The following is an 18321-nucleotide window of genomic DNA, read 5'->3' on the forward strand; positions in this document are numbered from 1 at the left end:
TCCAACGGCAACGGTACAGAGACTTTGTTGCCGGCCGCCTGGCCGATAGCAACACCTCCATCACGTCATCAGGGAGGTCCCAATCCTTATACCTCAACCTTTCAGAAGCCAAGCGGGAAGATTGATGGATCTGACCTCAGGATGGAGAACCTGACCGCCCCCTCCCGTGAGAGCAGATCGTATCGGTAGGGAAGACGACATGGAGGGCAGATGGACAAGTCTAGAAGGTCCGGGTACCACGTCCTCCGGGCCCACGCCGGAGCAATGAGGATCATCCAGGGACCGAACCTCCGTAACCTCCGCAGCACTTGCGGGATGACGGGGACTGGAGGAAACGCGTACAACAGTGGGAATGACCACTCCAACACGAACGCGTCTCCTAAGGCTCTTTTTGGAGGAAATTCCCGCTAGCAAAACCTTTCGCACTTCCGGTTGACACTGGAGGCGAAGAGATCCACTTGAGGGGTCCCCCAAAGGGCAAAGATCTCCAGGAGAATTTCCTGAGCCAGCTCCCACTTGTGAGAGAGCGAGCTCTGCCTGCTCAGAGCGTCCACCGTCTCGTTGTCTCCGGCCAGATGAACAGCTGAGATCGAAACTTCCTGCTGCATGGCCCAGAACTCGAGCTGCATCGCCTCCCTGCACAGCGGAAGTGACCCTGCCCCCCCCCTTTTTGTTGAGGTAGTGCATGGCCACCGTGTTGTCCGTTAGAATCAGGACACACTTTCCGCGCACAGTCGGCAGAAAAGCCTTCAGGGCTAGCCTGACGGCCCTCAGCTCCAACAGATTGATATGGAGTCTGGACTCCGACGGAGACCAATGACTGCTGACTGTCAACTCGTTGGCATGAGCTCCCCATCCCGTGAGGGATGCGTCCGTCACGATCGTCACCTCCGGCCAGGGCAGCCAAAATGGGGCCCCCTTCATCAGATTGCCCTCGACGGCCCACCACATAAGGTCCCGGGTTACCGAGGACGGCACCTGAACAGGGTCCGACAGCCTGCCGGAGGACTGAGACCACTGGAGCTTGAGTGCCCACTGCAAAGATCTCAACCGCAGACGAGCCTCTGGCACCAGAAGAATGCAGGATGCCATGAGGCCGAACAGTCTCAAGAACTAAGACGCTGGGAGATTCTGGGCAAGCTGATACTTGTGCACCATCTGCCGAATGTGAAGAGCCCTCACCTGAGGAGGAAAACACTGCCCCAGGGACGTGTCGAGCACTGCTCCGATGTACTGGAGCTGCTGCGTTGGTGTCAAATGGGACTTCTTTAAATTGAGGGAGAAGCCCAGCCTGTGAAGGGAGTGGCAGGTGACGGACAGATGATCCAGGACTTGCTCGGGGGAGCTCCCCCTGATCAACCAATCGTCCAGGTAGGGGTAGACGTGAATCCCCCCCTTTCCTGAGATGCGCTGCCACCACCACCATGAGCTTGGTGAAAACCCTCAGGGCGGAGGTCAATCCGAATGGCAGGACCCGAAACGGAAAGTGCCAGTCGCCAACCGCGAACCTCAGGTACTTCCTGTGCTTGGGATGGATCGGCACATAGAAGTAAGCATCCTTGAGGTCATGAAACACCAAGCAGTCCTGAAGTTGAAGGGCCTGGAGGACTTGAGAAAGAGTCACCATCTTGAACTTGTCCTTCCTGAGGAGCTTGTTCAAACCGCGCAAGTCCATGATGGGTCTCAATCCCCCGTCTTTCTTCGAAATCAAAAAATAAGGGGAATACCATCCCTTGTTCCTCTCCGCTACAGGCACCAGTTCTATGGCGCCTTTCTCTAGCAGGGCTTGAATGTCCTGCGCAAGGAGCGGATCCGGACTCTTCAAAGAGAGGTTCCCTGGTGGATTGTCATGAGGCCTCTGCCGAAAAGGAAGACAGTAGCCGTGGGTTATGATCTCCAGAACCCACACATCCGAAGTAATGGCTTGCCACTCTACAAGATGCTGCGCCAGCCTTCCCCCAACCGGCGAACCATGGGACCTGGCCTCATGACTGAGTGGTAGCGGCTGCGGCGTTGCCTGAGGGCAAAGAGGCAACAGCCCGAGCGGCCTTGGCACCTCGAGTACCTTTGTTTCCACCTCTGGCACTCTTACGATGGCCTCTTCGACTGCTAGCTCCCCTCACTTTACTAAAGGACGAGTAATAGCGAAAGGAACCTCCCCTCCATTGCTGTCCCCTAGGACGAAAAGGCAGAGGTTGGCGAACTGCAGCGCCCAACAACTTTGCTGCAGCTTTGGAGGTCTGCAACCTCTCAAGGCTCTCGTCAGCCTTGCTGCCAAAAAGGTGTTCACCGTCAAAGGGCATGTTGAGGCGCCGGGATTGCACATCAGGAGCGAACCCAGACTTCCGCAACCACGCAAAACTGCGCATTACGGTGCTCGCCGCCATGGACCTGCTGACACAATCCGCCAAGTCCAAACCCGACTGAAAGGCCTCACACATAGCATCCTTGCCATCCTGAACCATAGCAAGGAAGCCATCCCGTTCGTCCCCTTCGGGAATATGTTCAGCCGCTAATGCAACACAGTTCCACAGAGTGTGAGTGAAACGAGACAAAGGCACATATGGAGTTGGCCGCCTGAAGCGCCATAGCGCCATACCCCCTTTGTCGTCCCTATCCAGAGGGATCGTAGGATACGACGCCTGCTTTGCCGGGGCCGTAGCCGCCTGCACCACCAAACCCTCCGGAGTGGGATGCCTAGACAAGTAGCAGGGGTCGCTACCGGCTGGACGGTATTTTCGCGACAAAGACTTGCCCACTGCCGCGAGACTCTCCGGAGCAGTCCAAGCCGCCGCCACCCTTCTCTGCAGAGCCATATGAAAAAGCAAAACCGGGTCAGTGGGTGGACCGAAATCAAGGATGTCCGTGAGATCATCCTGAACGAACTCCCCGGGGGAGCTGATCAACCCAAGTACTCGGTAACCCGAGACATAAGGCGCTGATATGAAGAATCGACATGAGAGCCAGGCTCCGGCCTGCAAAATTCCACCTCCGGAGAGGTGTCCAGTCCACTGGCATCATGCAGCGACTGCTGCAGGTCATCAAATTGGCTATGACCCGAGATAAGGTCATCTGGAACCATAACCGGAACCAGGCCGCCATCAGAGCCTTCATCACCCTCTGAAATGTACTCCAGGCGGGGAGAGGAGGACCTCAGTGGACCAAAGCAGTGCCGGACATTAGCCATAGCCTTTCTAGGGGCAAACCCCGTGCCACGGGGTCCCTCCGACACCACCACCTCAAAAGGCATCGAGGGCGCCGAACTAGTCGGCGCCGAGCGATTCGGCGTCGACGTCAGCTGCAGCGCCGCCAACATCAGCGGCGTCGACACAGTCCTTGAAGCCGGAGCTCCGAGCGTGTCCCTCGACAACCTAGGCGCCGACGACCCCCTCAGAGGCGGAGCCTCGAGAGAAATCGTCGACGACCTCGGCGTCACAGGATCACGCGGTCTCGAGCGCGTTGAGGACCGGGACCTGGCACAGGCATGGCGAGAACGGCTACCCTTGTCCAAGCGGGACCTCTCCCGACAGCCGTGCCGACCACCCAAGCCTGAAGGCGTACGAGCGGTGTCTCTCGACCGGTGCCGACCAACCCCACTCGGAGGCGCGGACGGACTGGTGCCCTGCGATTCAAGAATCGCTAGCATCTGCATCCCGAAGGAAGCCCATTCCTCCGGTGTCGCTTGCATGGACGGATAAGCAACCCGCCGACGGGCGGAGTCCTCGGAAGAGGACGGGGAAGGCGACCTATGCCGGCACTTCCGGGAATGCCTCAAAGAGGCGGAGGAGTGGCGAGGCTGACTCCTGGAAGGAGACCCACTGGACTTCCGACGATGACGCGGAGAGTCGCCCCTCAAGTCATCCGTCGAAAGCCCCGCAGACCTCGACTTTCGGGGCTTAGACACCCGGCCTACCGACAGCTTCTTTTTGCGTTCCCGCAAGGCCTTTGCTGTGAGCAACTGGCAGTCGACACAGTCGTCCGTATCGTGGGCCTCCCCGAGGCACCAGAGGCAGACGTCGTGCGAGTCTGTGACTGACATCTTGGACCCACAGTCCCCGCAGTTCTTGAAGCCCGGACGCGGGGTTGAAGATGAGAAAGACATCGCCACGAGCAGGTCTTCACAACAAACCGAACAGGTTCAACGAACCGAGTATAGAAAACAGCAAACTCCAACGAGTCGAGGCATACCGAGATTCACGAAGCGAACACGTTCGCGGAACAAACGGAACTGAGGCTATGGGCGTCGTGCGTCCTACTTATCACATCGGGTGCCGTCGGACGAGGTCCTCGGGGACGGCGACGGCGCATCAACGTCAACGATGCAGGACGCAGACGCCAAAGATTTTCCAAAGCAGCACAGCTGTGGACATTACCTGTCATAGATATGGAATACGTCGGAGGACCCAATCCCCTCGAATTGGGACCATTGAGTCCTGAGAACCCATTGGAGAGATTTCATTCTTGGGCAAGCCAAAATGCAGGATGCCATGAGGCAGAGAAATCTATCGAAGGCCGGGAGTCACTGGGCACTCTTGAATTTGGTGACCATCTGCAAGCGTTGAGCTCTCACATCGGGTGGCGAGCCTTTACCCAAGGTTGTATTAAGTATCGCTCTGATACATTGGATCTTTGTGATGGTATCATGTAGGATTTCTTGTAATTGAGGGAGAAGCCCAGTCTGTGGAGAGAGTGGCAGGTCACGCTGAGATATTGCAGGTCTTGTTCAGGTGAACGAGCCCTGATCAGCCAATCGTCCAGGGAGGGGTAGATGTGTATCCCCCGTATCCTGAGACTTGCTGCCACAACTGCCATTAACTTGGTGAAAACCGTCAGGCGGAGGTCAGCCCCAATGGCAGAACTCCAAACTGATAATGAGAACAGCCAACCGCAAACACCAGACACCTTCTGTGCTTATGATGGATAGGCACATGAAAGTAAGCATTGTGAAGATCCAAGATAACATCCAATCCTGGAGCTGGATGGCCTGAAGGATCTGAAAAAGGGTAACCATCTTGAATTTGTCCTTCCTGAGGAACTTGTTCAAGTTTCTTGAGTGCAAGATGGGTCTCAATTCCCTGTCCTTTTTGGGAATTAGAAAGTACGGGGCGTACCAACCATTGTTCCTCTCTGACACAGGTACCGGTTCTATTGCACCTTTCTCTAACAGGGTACATACACATTTCCTGCACAAGGAGCGGATATTAAATTTTGAAAGAGCTGTTCCCCTGTGGATGAACCCGAGGCCTTTTTAAAAATGGAAAGGCAGTAACCCTGGGCTACCGTTTCCAGTGCACAAGCATCTTAAGCAATGACCAGCCATTCTTGCAGATGCTGAGAAAATCTGCCTCCCACTGGGGTCATGTGGGCTAAGGCCTCAGTGTTTTTGAGGCGGCTGAAGCGGCAGCTGAAGCAGTGGCTGAGGGCAAAGCTGCCGCTGCTTGGGCTGCTTTAGTACCTCTCACTCGTCCACCATGAGAGAATCTTCTCTGACCTCTATGACTGGCCTGTCCTCTCACAACTGAGGAGTAGAATCGAAAGGATTTATCCCTCCAAGATGATGCACTGGGGTAGGAATGTTGTGGATGTCCAATGGCAGCACTAAGTGATTTAACGCCGCTTTGGAGGTCTGCAGCTTTTCCAGACTTTCATCAGCCTTGCTGCCAAATAGACTTGATCCGTCAAAAGGCATATTGAGGAGTCTAGCCTATAAATCTGGTGCAAATCCACAGTTCCTCAACCACACAAACCTGCACACACGGTACTAGTTGCCATAATCTGCTAATGCCATCTGCAGTATCCAGACTGGACTGGAGGCATTCACACACTGCCTCCTTACCACCCTTGATAGCGAGGAAGCCGTCTCTTTCTTCTCCTTCCGGGATATGGTCAGCTGCCATAGCTATGCAAGCCCATGGAGTAAATATACATTTTGACAATGCACAAGTAGTGTTAACTGATTTCAAAGTGATACCTCTAGCAGTAAATATTTTTCGAACCCAAGCATCCACTCACTTGTCATTCCTATCTGGAGGGATGGAGGGGTATGAAGATTGCTTTGTGGATGTGGCTGCCTGAACCACCAAACTCTCTGTTGTCTGATGTTTTGTACAATATTCTAGGTCACTGCTGGATGGCCTTTATTATTTTTGAGAAGTTTTTATTTACTGCAGCTGCAGTTTCTGGTGTTTCCCAATTAGATGGGACCCTCTTTTGGAGGGCAATATGAAAAGGTAAAACTGGATCCATCTGGGGACCTTGATCCAGTATATCAGTTAGATCATTCTGCTCAAATGATGGTGCAGACCTACTCCAACCCAAAAACTCAACCACCTTGCTCATCAGCTGTCTGTATGAAGAGTCAGCGTGGTCAGAAAGATCTTGCTTCCCAAAATTCCAATTCTGGAGAGGTATCTATACCACTGACTGTCTGCACATATTTATACATGTCTTATTGTAGATTCTTCAGAAATTAATTCCACTGGCACATTTGGGGTACCAAATTGTAAGCCAAATGATGGTGTATTATCATCTGAGGGTTTATCTTCATAAATTGAAGTTCAAACTTAAAAAAAAAAAAACATTTTTTGTTAAGGGTTTGAAAATCTTATCTTTTGTTATTTGGGGCTTAGACAACTTCGAAGTAATAGTCGACGACTTAGACAGTGGCGTTGGTGAGACCGTCAAAGTTGTCGGCTTCTTATGTTTCCTTGAAGGGACCTACGAAGGACTGGATTCTTGGCTTGTTGAAGTCCTCAACGATTTTTTGTCGGATCGAGATTTAGATAGTTCTCAATGTAACTCCGGCTTATGCCTCAGACTCGAAGATTTATAGGATTTTGTCTTCGACTTCCCTTTGCTGTCTTTATGCAGGTCGTCAGGGGCACAGTCTTTCTGCTTCTCTTTTGAGGGAGTCGGGGCTGCCTTCTCATAGATTTTGAACATTTCATTTTGAAATGAAGCCCATTTCGCTGGGGAGTCCGATTTGGTTGGACATTGATTACCTCAGACGAGGAATCACTGAAGGTCGAAGGTGACCGGTGGTGTCGTTTCTAGGCCTTTTTGGAAGAAAATGAAAAATAGACGCAATGGACTTCTCGATTGAGATCTTTTAGACCTTTTCTGTCGAGAAGACTCTCTCGACTCTTGAGACTCTCTTTTTGGGAATCTTCCAAGTAGACTTCGAAGGGAGCCTACCCACTGCCAATTTACCTTTACGCTCCCATGGAGCCTGATCGGTCATCGCCTGATAGGAGTTACACTCTGAGGTACAATGTTCAGTTCCAAGACACCACAGGCATATGCAGTGGGGGTCGGTGATCAACATTTTCTTGAAGCCTGTCTTAGGCGTTGATGGTGCCAACTGTGAAGACATTTTCGTATAGAAAATTAGTGACAAAGTTCAACGAAGAAACAAAGCGTGCCGTAATTCTTCGAAGCAAACGCTTGGAAAAACGGAACTGAAGCCAATGGGCGCTGCGTGCACTCCTTATACAGATGACGTCAACAGTTGAACTGAGGCCACTGAGGGACATCAACGAGATCGCACACAGCGCTTCTGTCGAGAAACCTTTTCAAAAGCGGCTGAAGCTACAAAGATTATCAAAAGATGAGGAATACGTGGGAATACACAATCCATTTGAATGTGGCTTTTCACAACACCTGACCAAGGATTAATCCTAATGGATGCTGTGACAAATCCAAGGATATCATCACTGCTCCGCAGGGAGAGTGCCCCTTCCCATGAGGGCAGGGAGGCGAGGCTGCTACCCGAAAGTCATCCTGGGGGTTATACTCAGCAGGTGGATGTCATGGCAAGAGAAGCCCCCTATGGGACCCGCGACTACTATTGTGGGAGAACACAGAATCCACCTCTCCTTCTACCCTTCCATCACATGTACTTCTTTAAGATTCCAGAAGAAGGAATGACTGAGATGAGGGAGAATGGAGGTGGCTATCATGAACATCCAAGCCAAGAAACTGTGACAAGGAAGAGGCGCCGATGGGTCAAGTACCCACCAGAGTTTGGAGAAGCATCCAAACTCCTCTTCGTCGCAGTACCTAGTAGAAGGAAACCAGGACTGCCAACAAGGGTCAGGGACACACCACAGCTTGGAGCAGCATCCAAGCCACTCTTTGTTGCAATACCTGGTAGAAGGAAACCAGGTCTACCAACCAGGGTCTGGGACCCCCAAAGACAGAAGCAGCCCAGGAAGGGCCAGTTAAGGAAAGGAGACATTTCCCCACCAATGCTGAAATGTGTCATAAGCCTAAGGAATGCTGGGGCAGAGAGTCATTCCTTTGGACTAAGACAATCTCCTTTTTATTTAGTTTAACAGAGTGTGAGAGTCTGAGCTAGGATTCCGACAAAGGACTGTAGACTCTTGCTTTTTGACATCCTGACTGTGAAATTGGTAATTTTGGTTTAGGCAGGGACCCTCTCTTAGAAGTAGAGGCAAGATGGGGTTTTCTTTTAATTTTTTACTTTGAAAAATGTTTTATGCCAACCACAATGATGCCTCCGTGTCAGACTTACTTCTGCACCCTTACAATACACAGACTGCAACTCTCAGTACGGCACTATTTGTTAAAAGATGCCAGCCAAAATGGTGGCTACCCAAACGCTGTACTGCGCTCCCCTGCACTTGTGCTAGGTTCCCCACTTTAAACAATAAAATAAGGGCAATAATATCACAGCCTGGCAAAACCTCTAAGCAATGGTTAAGGAATATCTGCTGGTGGGGGGGGGGGGGTAAAAGGAAAATATACATGCCTAGATCTAAGTCAGGCAAAACCCTAAAGCCGAGCTCTGCAACTTTTGTCTTCCCGCGGACTACAAATCCCATGACCTCTCACTATTAACTAGGTTGGCTAGAGCTAATGGGAGTTGCAGTCCAAAGTATATGAAGAGGCAAAGGTTGGATTACCCTGCACTAAAGTAAGGGGAAAAGATACTATCTGCCAATGAACAAGCTGGATGCTATATCCCAGAGATTGTACTATAGAATAAATAACCCTGTTAATGCCAATATGTCCAAAGTCAGGCATTTGAGACATATTGAATCAACCTAGCATGACACCTTTACATGGTATCCCTTTTTAGTTGTAGTGCAACACCTGTAGTAATTATCCCCACCCAGCCAAACAGTTAATAAAGATCCTTTGAACATGATATACTTGGCTTGTGTGTTCATTTTTTACTTCATCCTAACTCGAACATACAACGTGGTTGGGCTTGAAGTCCACAGATTGAACAAAGAAACACTGCCTCCTGAATCTTGAAGGCAACATTACCAGAAACATGGAGAACCCGATTAAAAGGATAAACATTGCATCCTAGAACTGGGTAAGTACCTAGAGACAGCCAGAATGACAAACACTGTGGCAACACAAGAGACAGGAATCTTTAAAAACACTATGCTCATAATTGTAAGCAACCACCAAACAGGTTCAGGTTTAGCTTTTCCACAAATCGAGACAACATATCTTCAACAAACTTCCAACTGATTTCTAAAAGAGGAAAGCCATTTTATTGTTGTGCAGTCACTAAATCCATCAACAATACATTATCATGCATGGTCCCAAAAAAAATATCTAAAGGAGGCATTCGCAATTTTATTTTTAAAAGAAATGTTGAAATAATGTGAAGTGAAAGACAATCAGTCAAGGCAGCAAGCATTAGATACAAATATTGTCCTGTTAAACACTCAGAAATGGGGCAGAAAAACCTAATGGTTAAAGAAAATGAAACCTTTTGCATGAAGCATGGTGCTTTATTAAAAAGAACTTACTTAATCTTTGAGGTTAGAGGCGTTTTCTCTGTGGTCTGTTGGAACACAACGCGAAGAAATCAGAAAAAGGAAATATAATTCAGTTTTATACATAATTCACACACATTGTATGGTATGTTATGCTGTCATGCAACTGTGCTATGCTATCATTACTATGCCCTGCCTTGAAACGATATGCTACACTATATTATTATTATATGCTACTCCATTTCATGGTAAGCTACAGGGACAAGTTTTATCATGTTACTCACTGTAGTGACCACCTTACTCCTAGTCCATAGTCCCCTTTCCTCCATACTTGTGGGACATCTCTCTGTCCTGTGGGACGGGACCGGAGCACTTTGTAAAAAGCATCCACATTTTTTTTTTAAATGTGTCTCTCCTCTCTTTCCTGCGCGGGGCCCGGCGCGCGGCCGTAACCCCGCCTACCTTGGCTCCGCCCCGCACATCACCCATCAGTCCTTTTCTATCGCAGGGTCCAAGACCCGTTAGCAATAACAGAGGAACCTTATTAGAGTGGACGGCGGGCGGGCGTATGGAGGAAAGGGGACTATGGACTACGAGTAAGGTGGTCACTACGGTGAGTAACCTGGTAATACTCCTACATCCCGTCCCCTTTCCTCCATACTTGTGGGAGATTCCAAAGCACTCCTTACAGGAACTATGGGTGGATGGAAACACTCCTTACTGAAACAGGTTCTTTAGCACAGCCTGACCAAACTGAGCGTCAGCTCTAGAGCTCATATCGAGGCAGTAATGCTTACAGAAAGCAGATGGGGAGGCCCAAGTAGCTGCTTTAGCGATGGACTCCCAGGGAAAATACTTCTGAAAAGCAACCGCGGCTGCCTTGTCCTGCACCAGGTGTGCATGGATACCTTTAGTAGGTTTCAGCTTTTGGACGGTGAAAGACTCCGTGATACAGGCAGCAATCCATCTGGAAATAGATGTCTTAGACGCCGGCCTGCCCAGAGGGTTACCGAAGGTCACAAAAAGTTGAGAATACCTCCGAAGCTCGGAAGTCCTGTCCAGGTAGAACTTAAGAGCTCTCCTGACATCCAGACAGTGTAGAACCCTTTCAGCCTCCGAGGCAGGGTTCGGAAAAAAGACCGGAAGGGAAATCGACTGATTCAGATGGAATTCGGTCTCTACCTTTGGTAGAAAAGCCGGGTTTGTACGAAGGACTACCTTGTCCTTGTGAAAGACCAAGAAAGGATGCTCCACCGACAATGCCTGGAGCTCACTCACTCTCCTCGCTGACGTAACGGCGACCAGAAAGGACACTTTCCAGGACACGTACTTGAGGTCAACCGTAGCCATTGGCTCAAAGGGCTTATGGCACAGCGCCGTCAGGACTACATTTAGGTCCCAAGGCGGGTGCGGACTATGAACCAGAGGGTAGATGCGTGTGAAGCCAGCAAAATGTCTCTTCACCACCCGGTTAGTTAGAGAAGAAGAACACTGGTCTGTAGAGAGGTAAGCGGAATCCGCTGAGAGATAAGTCCTGCAAGACAGAACATGAACCCCTGACTCTGCTAGGGAGGATACGAAGGACAGCACCGTGTCAATCGTTGCCACCCTCGGATCCAACTCTTTCTCCAAACACCAATGACAAAACCTGAGCCATTTACTCCTGTATTGAGATCTGGTCGAGGGTTTCCCAGCTGCCTGGATAATGCGCATGTTATCTGCAGACAAAATCAAATGCTCTCAAGACTTGAACTCAGGCACCATGCCGCCAAGTTGAGCGATTGTGGGGAGGGGTGCCACATCTGTTGTTACCCTTGGTGAAGTCGATCAGGAGTTACTGGTAACCTGATCGGCGGACACACCGACAGGTGTTGAAGTTCTGAGAACCAAAACCTGGCCGGCCACCACGGAGCTATCAGTAGAAGAGAACAGTTCACAGAGTTCTTCAACTTCCAAATTGCTCGATGACCTAAGGGTAGGGGTGGGAAGGCGTAAACTCTCATGTTGTGCCATGGAATCTCGAGAGCATCCCACAGAGAGGAGGCTCCCAGCCCCCCTCTGGAGGCGTACTGAGGAAGCTTCTTGTTTACCGCCGTGGCGAAGAGGTCCACCTCCGGTGTGCCCCAACGCGAGAAAATCCATGAGAGGATCTCCGCCTTCAACTCCCACTCGTAACTGACCACTGTCCGCCGGCTGAGGGCATCCACTATGACATTCAGCTGGCCCAGGATGTGCACTGCAAGCAGCCAGACCCCATGAAGCACGGCCCACTCCGAAATCTGGATGGACAGGTCCACGAGAGGGGGAGACTTCGTTCCCCCTTGTTTGTTTATGTAATACATTGATACCACTTTGTCCGTTCTTATGCGGACCACCTTGTTGACAATGAGCGGTCTGAACGCCTTGAGCGCCAGAAAGATCGCCAGAAGCTCCAAATGATTTATGTGCAGGAGCTTGTCCTGAGGTGACCAGAGGTCCGAGACCTGAAGAAGATCTAATGTCCCACCCCACCCCAAAAGGGAGGAGTCCGTTGTGATCGTCACCATGGGGGCTGGGTCCTGCAACCCTGCGCCCACTGACAGGTTGCTGAGAGATGACCATCAGTCCAGGTCCACTCTCATGGAATCCGGAATCATTATCTGCTTGGAATCCGGGACCACAGCCTGACGCCAGAAACACCGAAGAGCCATCTGGGTCCGTCTCATTTTGAGACGAGCAAGTACACACAAAGCCATGAGGCCCAGAAGCCTCTGGAACCACCAGGCCGACATGCTCTCCGACTGCGCAAACATCTGACACGTGGCCAACAGATCCGCCATTCTGTCCCCGGTCAGATACACTCGGCAGTCGATCGTGTTCCAACGAAAACCCAGGCAAATCGGGCCCTGTGAGACCGTCATGGAGGATTTCCGCCATTCCATCGACAGCCCAGGATGGAACAGGAGCTGAAGGAGAGACTGGAGGTTGCCTGCTGCTGCCAACGGACAAGGGCTGCGTAAGAGCCAGTCGTCCAAATAGGGATACACATGGATACCCTGGAGACGAAGATAGCCCGCAATCACCGACATCATCTTCGTGAAGACAGGCGGTGCCGAGCTGAGGCCAAAAGGAAGCACCCGAAACTGGAAGTGCTCTTCTCCCAAAGAGAAGCGGAGGTATCTTCTGTATGGATTCCAAATCAGGATATGCATGTACGCATCCTGAAGATCCACCATGCTGAGCCAATCGCCCATCTGCAAAGAGGAGCGAATCTGGCCGGGCGTGATCATCTTGAATTGCTCTTGGGGTAGGAAAAGATTGAACTGGGAAAGGTCTAGGATGGTGCGCAGGCCAGCCTGGTTGGGTTTGGGCACCGTAAACAGCCGGGAGTAAAAGCCCTCCCTTCGCTCCCCAAGGGGAACGGGTTCCACAGCTCTGAGGTGCAGAAGTTTCTGAACCTCGGCATTGAGGGAGGGTGAGCCCGACAGCTGAAAAGGAGGGTTGAGGGGTGGGGTTGGGGGTAAAGGTAAGCGGAAGCCCACTTGAGCGACTGACAAGACCCATCTGTCTTCTGTGATGGTCTGCCACGCCTCCCAATGAGACGCAATGCGTCCTCCCACCGGGGTCTCGTGCGAGCGTGGAAAACCCTCATTTGGCAGGCTTATCGTGGCGGTGCCACCTGAACCTGATGAGGAGGCTGAGGAGCGGGAGAAAAACCGCGTACGCTGTTGTCTACGGCGGTTATTCCCCGCAGGAGTATCCACTCTGCGTAACCTGCGGTCGAGGAAGCCCCTAAAACCAGAGGAAGGTCGACTCTGCGACAACGGTCTCTGGGATTTGAAAGGAGCTTTAACCAGAACAGACAATGACTTAGCCGTCTGAGTGCCATCCTTGGTTTTGGTGAGCTCTACGTCAGTAGAAGAGTGGAAAAGTTCCTTACCATCGAATGGAAGGTCCAGTACCTTGTCTTGCACTTCCTTCGAAAACTTAGTGGCATGCAGCCACGCTTGATGCGAGGTATCACCCCCAAGCATCAGGCCCCGAGCCGAGGTGTCTATGTGATGAGCCGCGGCCTCCAGGAGATCCTGGGCCAAGACCCTGGCATCGGAAAGGCCCCCTCTGAAATCTTCCAACTTCTCGACCGGAATGTGCTCCTCAAACTCTGACAGACCTTTCCACATCCGCATGTTGGCTCCCGCCAAAATCAATTCTGCATTGGCCTGCCTGAGCTGCAAGGCCGAATTGGCAAAGATTTTCCTCCCTAGGGAGTCCAGGAGCTTGTCCTCCTTTCCCAAGATTCGAGTAGCCGTCGCAGAAGAGGATGCTGCAGGTCTGGATTGCAACGTAGCCGCAGCCACCACTGTGGAGGAGGGAGGCGGACAAGACAAGGCCACTTCTTCCGAGGAATGCAGCCTGTACCTCGCGTCAATCTTTTTATTGACAAAAAGTCCCGAGTGTGGCTTTTCCCAAACTCTTCGGACCTCAGCCAGAACGCCCTTCTGCAGGAACAGGCTGGTACGCTCCAAGGGAGACAAGGTGAACGCCCCAGAAAGCACGCACTCCTGCGGAGCAGGTGCCTCGGGCACCGGAACATCTAAGAAACTCATCATGTCCAGCACCCGGTCATGGAAAGCTCTGCTAGAGCGGGGAAGGTCCTTGTTGTCCTGATCGCCTTGAGGGTCATCTGACAGGTCAGGATCCTGCTGAGCCGTGTCAGGCACTGCCTTGTTCACTGGGGACAATGGTGGCAAAGGCGGAAGGGCAGGGGGAGGCACCACGGGCAAGGGAGGCGGCGGCGGAACAACCACCGGAGAACAGGCGGACCCGGAGGCGCAGGTGGACATATCTCCCTGAAAAGCCCTTTGAAATATTCCCTCATGGGGTCGGTGCGCATAAGCGCTTGAAATTTACCGAAAAAAGTGTCCTCAGGAGATTGTTTCGGAACCTGAGGAGGCCTCTCATGAGGTGGACAAATCCAGGGACGTAACGGAGAAGGGTGCCACACCGGCCCCTCCACCGACGTATCCACATAAATCAAGGGTGCCGCCCCCGCGGGCAACAAAACATTGTGCGGAAGAGGCATCCGGGCGTTCTAATCATAAACCGTCCGGTAAGGAAGCGCACAAGGGACCTTAGGTTCACCCAAAGGACCGAACCCTACACCAGGGGCCGATGGCGTAGTAGTAGGGGTAGTACCTAAAATGGCCGCCGTGGTCGTGGCGGGAACGGCTGCCATTTTGTCCTCATCTGAGGGGAACTGCGGCACGTGAGGAAGTGAGGCAGCGGTCCCAGTCGATGGGTCAGGGGTCTTAATTTCAGCCTTAACGTAAGGAACCGCGGCAGAGCCGGTACTATGAGGCCTGGAATGTTTCTGCAACATACCAACCGTCAACTGAGCCTTCGAAGGAAGGGCCTCGGCACTGCCAGTAAAAGAAGAACTTTTCTTCTGTGCCCCCTCAACAGATCCGGTGGCACCACAAGAGCGGTGACGGTGCGTTTTCACCGACAGGGCCTTGCTCGGCCCCTCAGAACTATTGGTAGCCTTAGCCTCTGTGCGAGGGACCTCGGATCTACGCCCGGTAAAAGCCTTATCGGCACGGGTCTCGAACATCCGTTCGGTAACCCCAAGCCCAGCCAAGGGCTCAGGGCGCACCCTGGTTTTGTTCTTGAGGGAAGACGAAAGAGAGGCCTCAGAGCAAGCTCTGGAACCCCACGACTTAGTAGAACTGGGCCTACAAACAGCCCCCACAGGAGGGTCCTCGGAGCGTACTCTGGTGAACACAGGCCCCTTACGGAGACCCTCAGAGAAAACTCCGGTAGAATTATTAGGCCCGACAGGCACCTCAGGGCGAACCCCGGTAACAGAGCGATCAACGCCCCTCCCGGCCCGAGAGGAACCTGGGAAGGTATCCCCCAGTCGGGGTGCTCTGAAAAATAAAGAACTTACCGGGCGTTTCTTCTTCTCGTCGATGAACGCCTGAAAATGAGAAGGAGGAGTTTGTCCGAACACCTCCTCCCACCGCTCCAACTGACGTTGAAGAGCCCGGACCGAAAGGGAGTCACAGTAAAAACAGGAGTCCCAACGGTGTTCCGGACCCAAACACTCAGAGGATGGGGATCCGCCCTCGCGAAGCGACAGTGACACGATGAACAGTCTGGAAAATCTAGTTTAAAAGACAGACAGAGTAGTAAAGGAACGCTATCGAGAGCCAGAGAGGAAAACAGGGAAGAAAATCTTCCGAGGATGCAAGTGCGCCCGGCCCCGATCGTGCGGAGAAAAAGGACTGATGGGCGATGCGTGGGGCGGAGCCAAGGTGGGCAGGGTTACGGCCGCGTGCCGGGCCCCGCGCCGGAAAGAGAGGAGGGACACATTTTTTAAAAAAATTGGATGCTTTTTACACAGGACGGAGAGATGTCCCACAAGTATGGAGGAAAGGGGACGGGACGTAGAAGTAATGTAATTTTGGTTGGCTGGGATACATGTTTTTCCCCAAATGCATATTTGCCCCAAATGTTAAAACAAACAAAAAAAAACAAAACACAATTTCATGTTAAGTACACCATTTATTTGCTTTCATCAGGGTGAACCTGCCACCCCCACATATCCCACTTCCTCCCTTCATATATCTATAAACAATACCTGTACTTTGCGGTACTGGGGGTGCTTTTTTGCTTCCCAAATTTAACCTTGTTAATAAAGATCATGTGTTTCCATTTGTTTATCCCCCCCTTTCATTTTTGGGGACATATTGCTGTTTTTGTTATACTAGCTGGTTATGTCTTGTTATATCAGGTCGTGTGTCATGCTTCAACTTAATGTCCTGGTGCTGTTCCGCAAGGCCTAGAAGTGCGCTAAGCAACTGAAGAATGATGTGTAGCATTCCACAAAATACCCAAATATATAAATAAACCACCTATGGAAGCCCAAATCCATCAGCAAGTAATACAATAGGCAACCTCGTGCAGAAAAGGTAGACCCCAGATCTTTTTCCATACAGCAGGGCAGAAACCAACAGAGAAACTGGCATACTACCCAGTCTCAAAAACGTTGCCCCCAGCACACAAACCTCAGAGGCTTTTTTAAATGGTTTTATACAATGAGCCTTAAACAGACTAATAAGCATGATGCCTTTAATTAGTGCGTTACATTAACAATGTACTTCCTGGGGAGGCCACCATGGGGTGCGCACTAGATGGCTGACTAAACCTCTGTGTTCCTGGCCCGATGGATACAAAGGGGAACGGAGCCCCCTTTTGATCCCCTCATCAAGTGAAGCACTGAAGCATCAGCAGAGCAAGTCTGGACTCTGGTGGTCTGGAACTGGAAATCTACATGGGCAATGTGTTTGGCAAAGTCCCAATCGGGGACAGAGCTCTGGAGAAAACATGACGCTGGGGGTCCTGAAGGTCGCCCCGTTGGAGACCGGGTGTCATTCCAGCCAACAGACAGTGTGCCAGGATCCCTAAATCACTGTGTTTCGGGACCACCACCCCACGGGTGGATCCTGGGCCCTTTGTCTCGCGCCCCCCCAGTGGAAACTCCTGGCGTTTAGAGGGCGACTGCACTGAGTAGTATGCATCAGCGTGGAATATTCATTTGGCCACTAAGTGGGCCTCTGGAATGCTTTTGGGGGGCAGATGAGGGAGAGGGGCATCTCACTAATGCGGGGTCCACACTCCTCCTGCCAGCTGATAGAAAAGGTGGCGAGTCGGCGGTCTTATGGTCGTCCTGGTGTGGGTAGCTCTTGTGCTTCAACAACACTTCCCTGCAGGGGACCTGGTGTGATCCACACCTTAAGCACTCCGGAGCGTGGTCTAGTGGGATCGCTCAGAGGGTTAACGACTGTGGTGTGCGGCTGGTGCCTGTAATCCCCTTCAAATTGACCTGCTTCCTGTTGTGTCCCTTGCCCCCCCCCACCCCTCCACCACTAGGATTACTGCCCGGCCAGATACACCTTGATCCCGCGTTCGCCAGCCCCCACCTTGATAGACTCAAAGAAATCTCTTCAGAGGTTTCGCTTTGAGAGCTCCAATCGGTCCCGAAGCAAGCTACAGCCAAAAGATCCAACCATGGCTGAGGTGACGGGCGACATTGTCGACAACGAAGGACATTGTGACTCTGCTGGAGGAAACAGGGAGGATCTGCTCCGACATTGGTGGTAGGCTTGATAGGTTGAACAAAAGTCGACAGCATCACTGATAGAATGCAGAGTCTGGAGACCAATCATTCTACTCTTGACACGGTGGAGATCCACATCGATATGAGCTTGTCAGAACTTGAAAGAAGGGAATCCGAAATGGCCCTCATGATGGATGACTTTGCAAACCGTGAGAGGAGGAATAACCTTAGGTTATTTGGATTCCAGGAGAAAGTAGGAGAAACGGAAAGGAACATTAAAGGGATGGTCTAGTAAAAAATGTTATTTAAAAAATAGATAGGCAACATAAAAAAAAAATACTAGCATTTTCTTTTTTAAAACTTCCTATGTAAAATTTTGAGCTATTCAAGCTCAAAATTCGCAAAAGCAAGCACATGGGCGCATCCATTTTGTGAAATGGAGGCTCTCCTGTGCTGGCTTTTGCGGCA

The 18321-nt window shown here is 51.4% G+C and overlaps 1 protein-coding gene across 1 annotated transcript in view; it reads right to left on the reverse strand.

Moving 5' to 3' along the window:
* The window catches only part of SUGT1 (SGT1 homolog, MIS12 kinetochore complex assembly cochaperone), a 672275-nt gene that overhangs the window by 484106 nt on the left and 169848 nt on the right, over positions 1 to 18321 (reverse strand). The window contains exon 3 of the mRNA XM_069639709.1: positions 9789 to 9823. Coding sequence (XP_069495810.1) covers positions 9789 to 9823 — 35 coding nt within the window. The remainder of the gene's footprint in view (positions 1 to 9788; positions 9824 to 18321) is intronic.

Source organism: Ambystoma mexicanum, chromosome 7q (genome assembly GCF_040938575.1).
Source record: "Ambystoma mexicanum isolate Mex_15411 chromosome 7q, UKY_AmexF1_1, whole genome shotgun sequence".
NCBI classification, from domain to species: Eukaryota; Metazoa; Chordata; class Amphibia; order Caudata; family Ambystomatidae; genus Ambystoma; species Ambystoma mexicanum.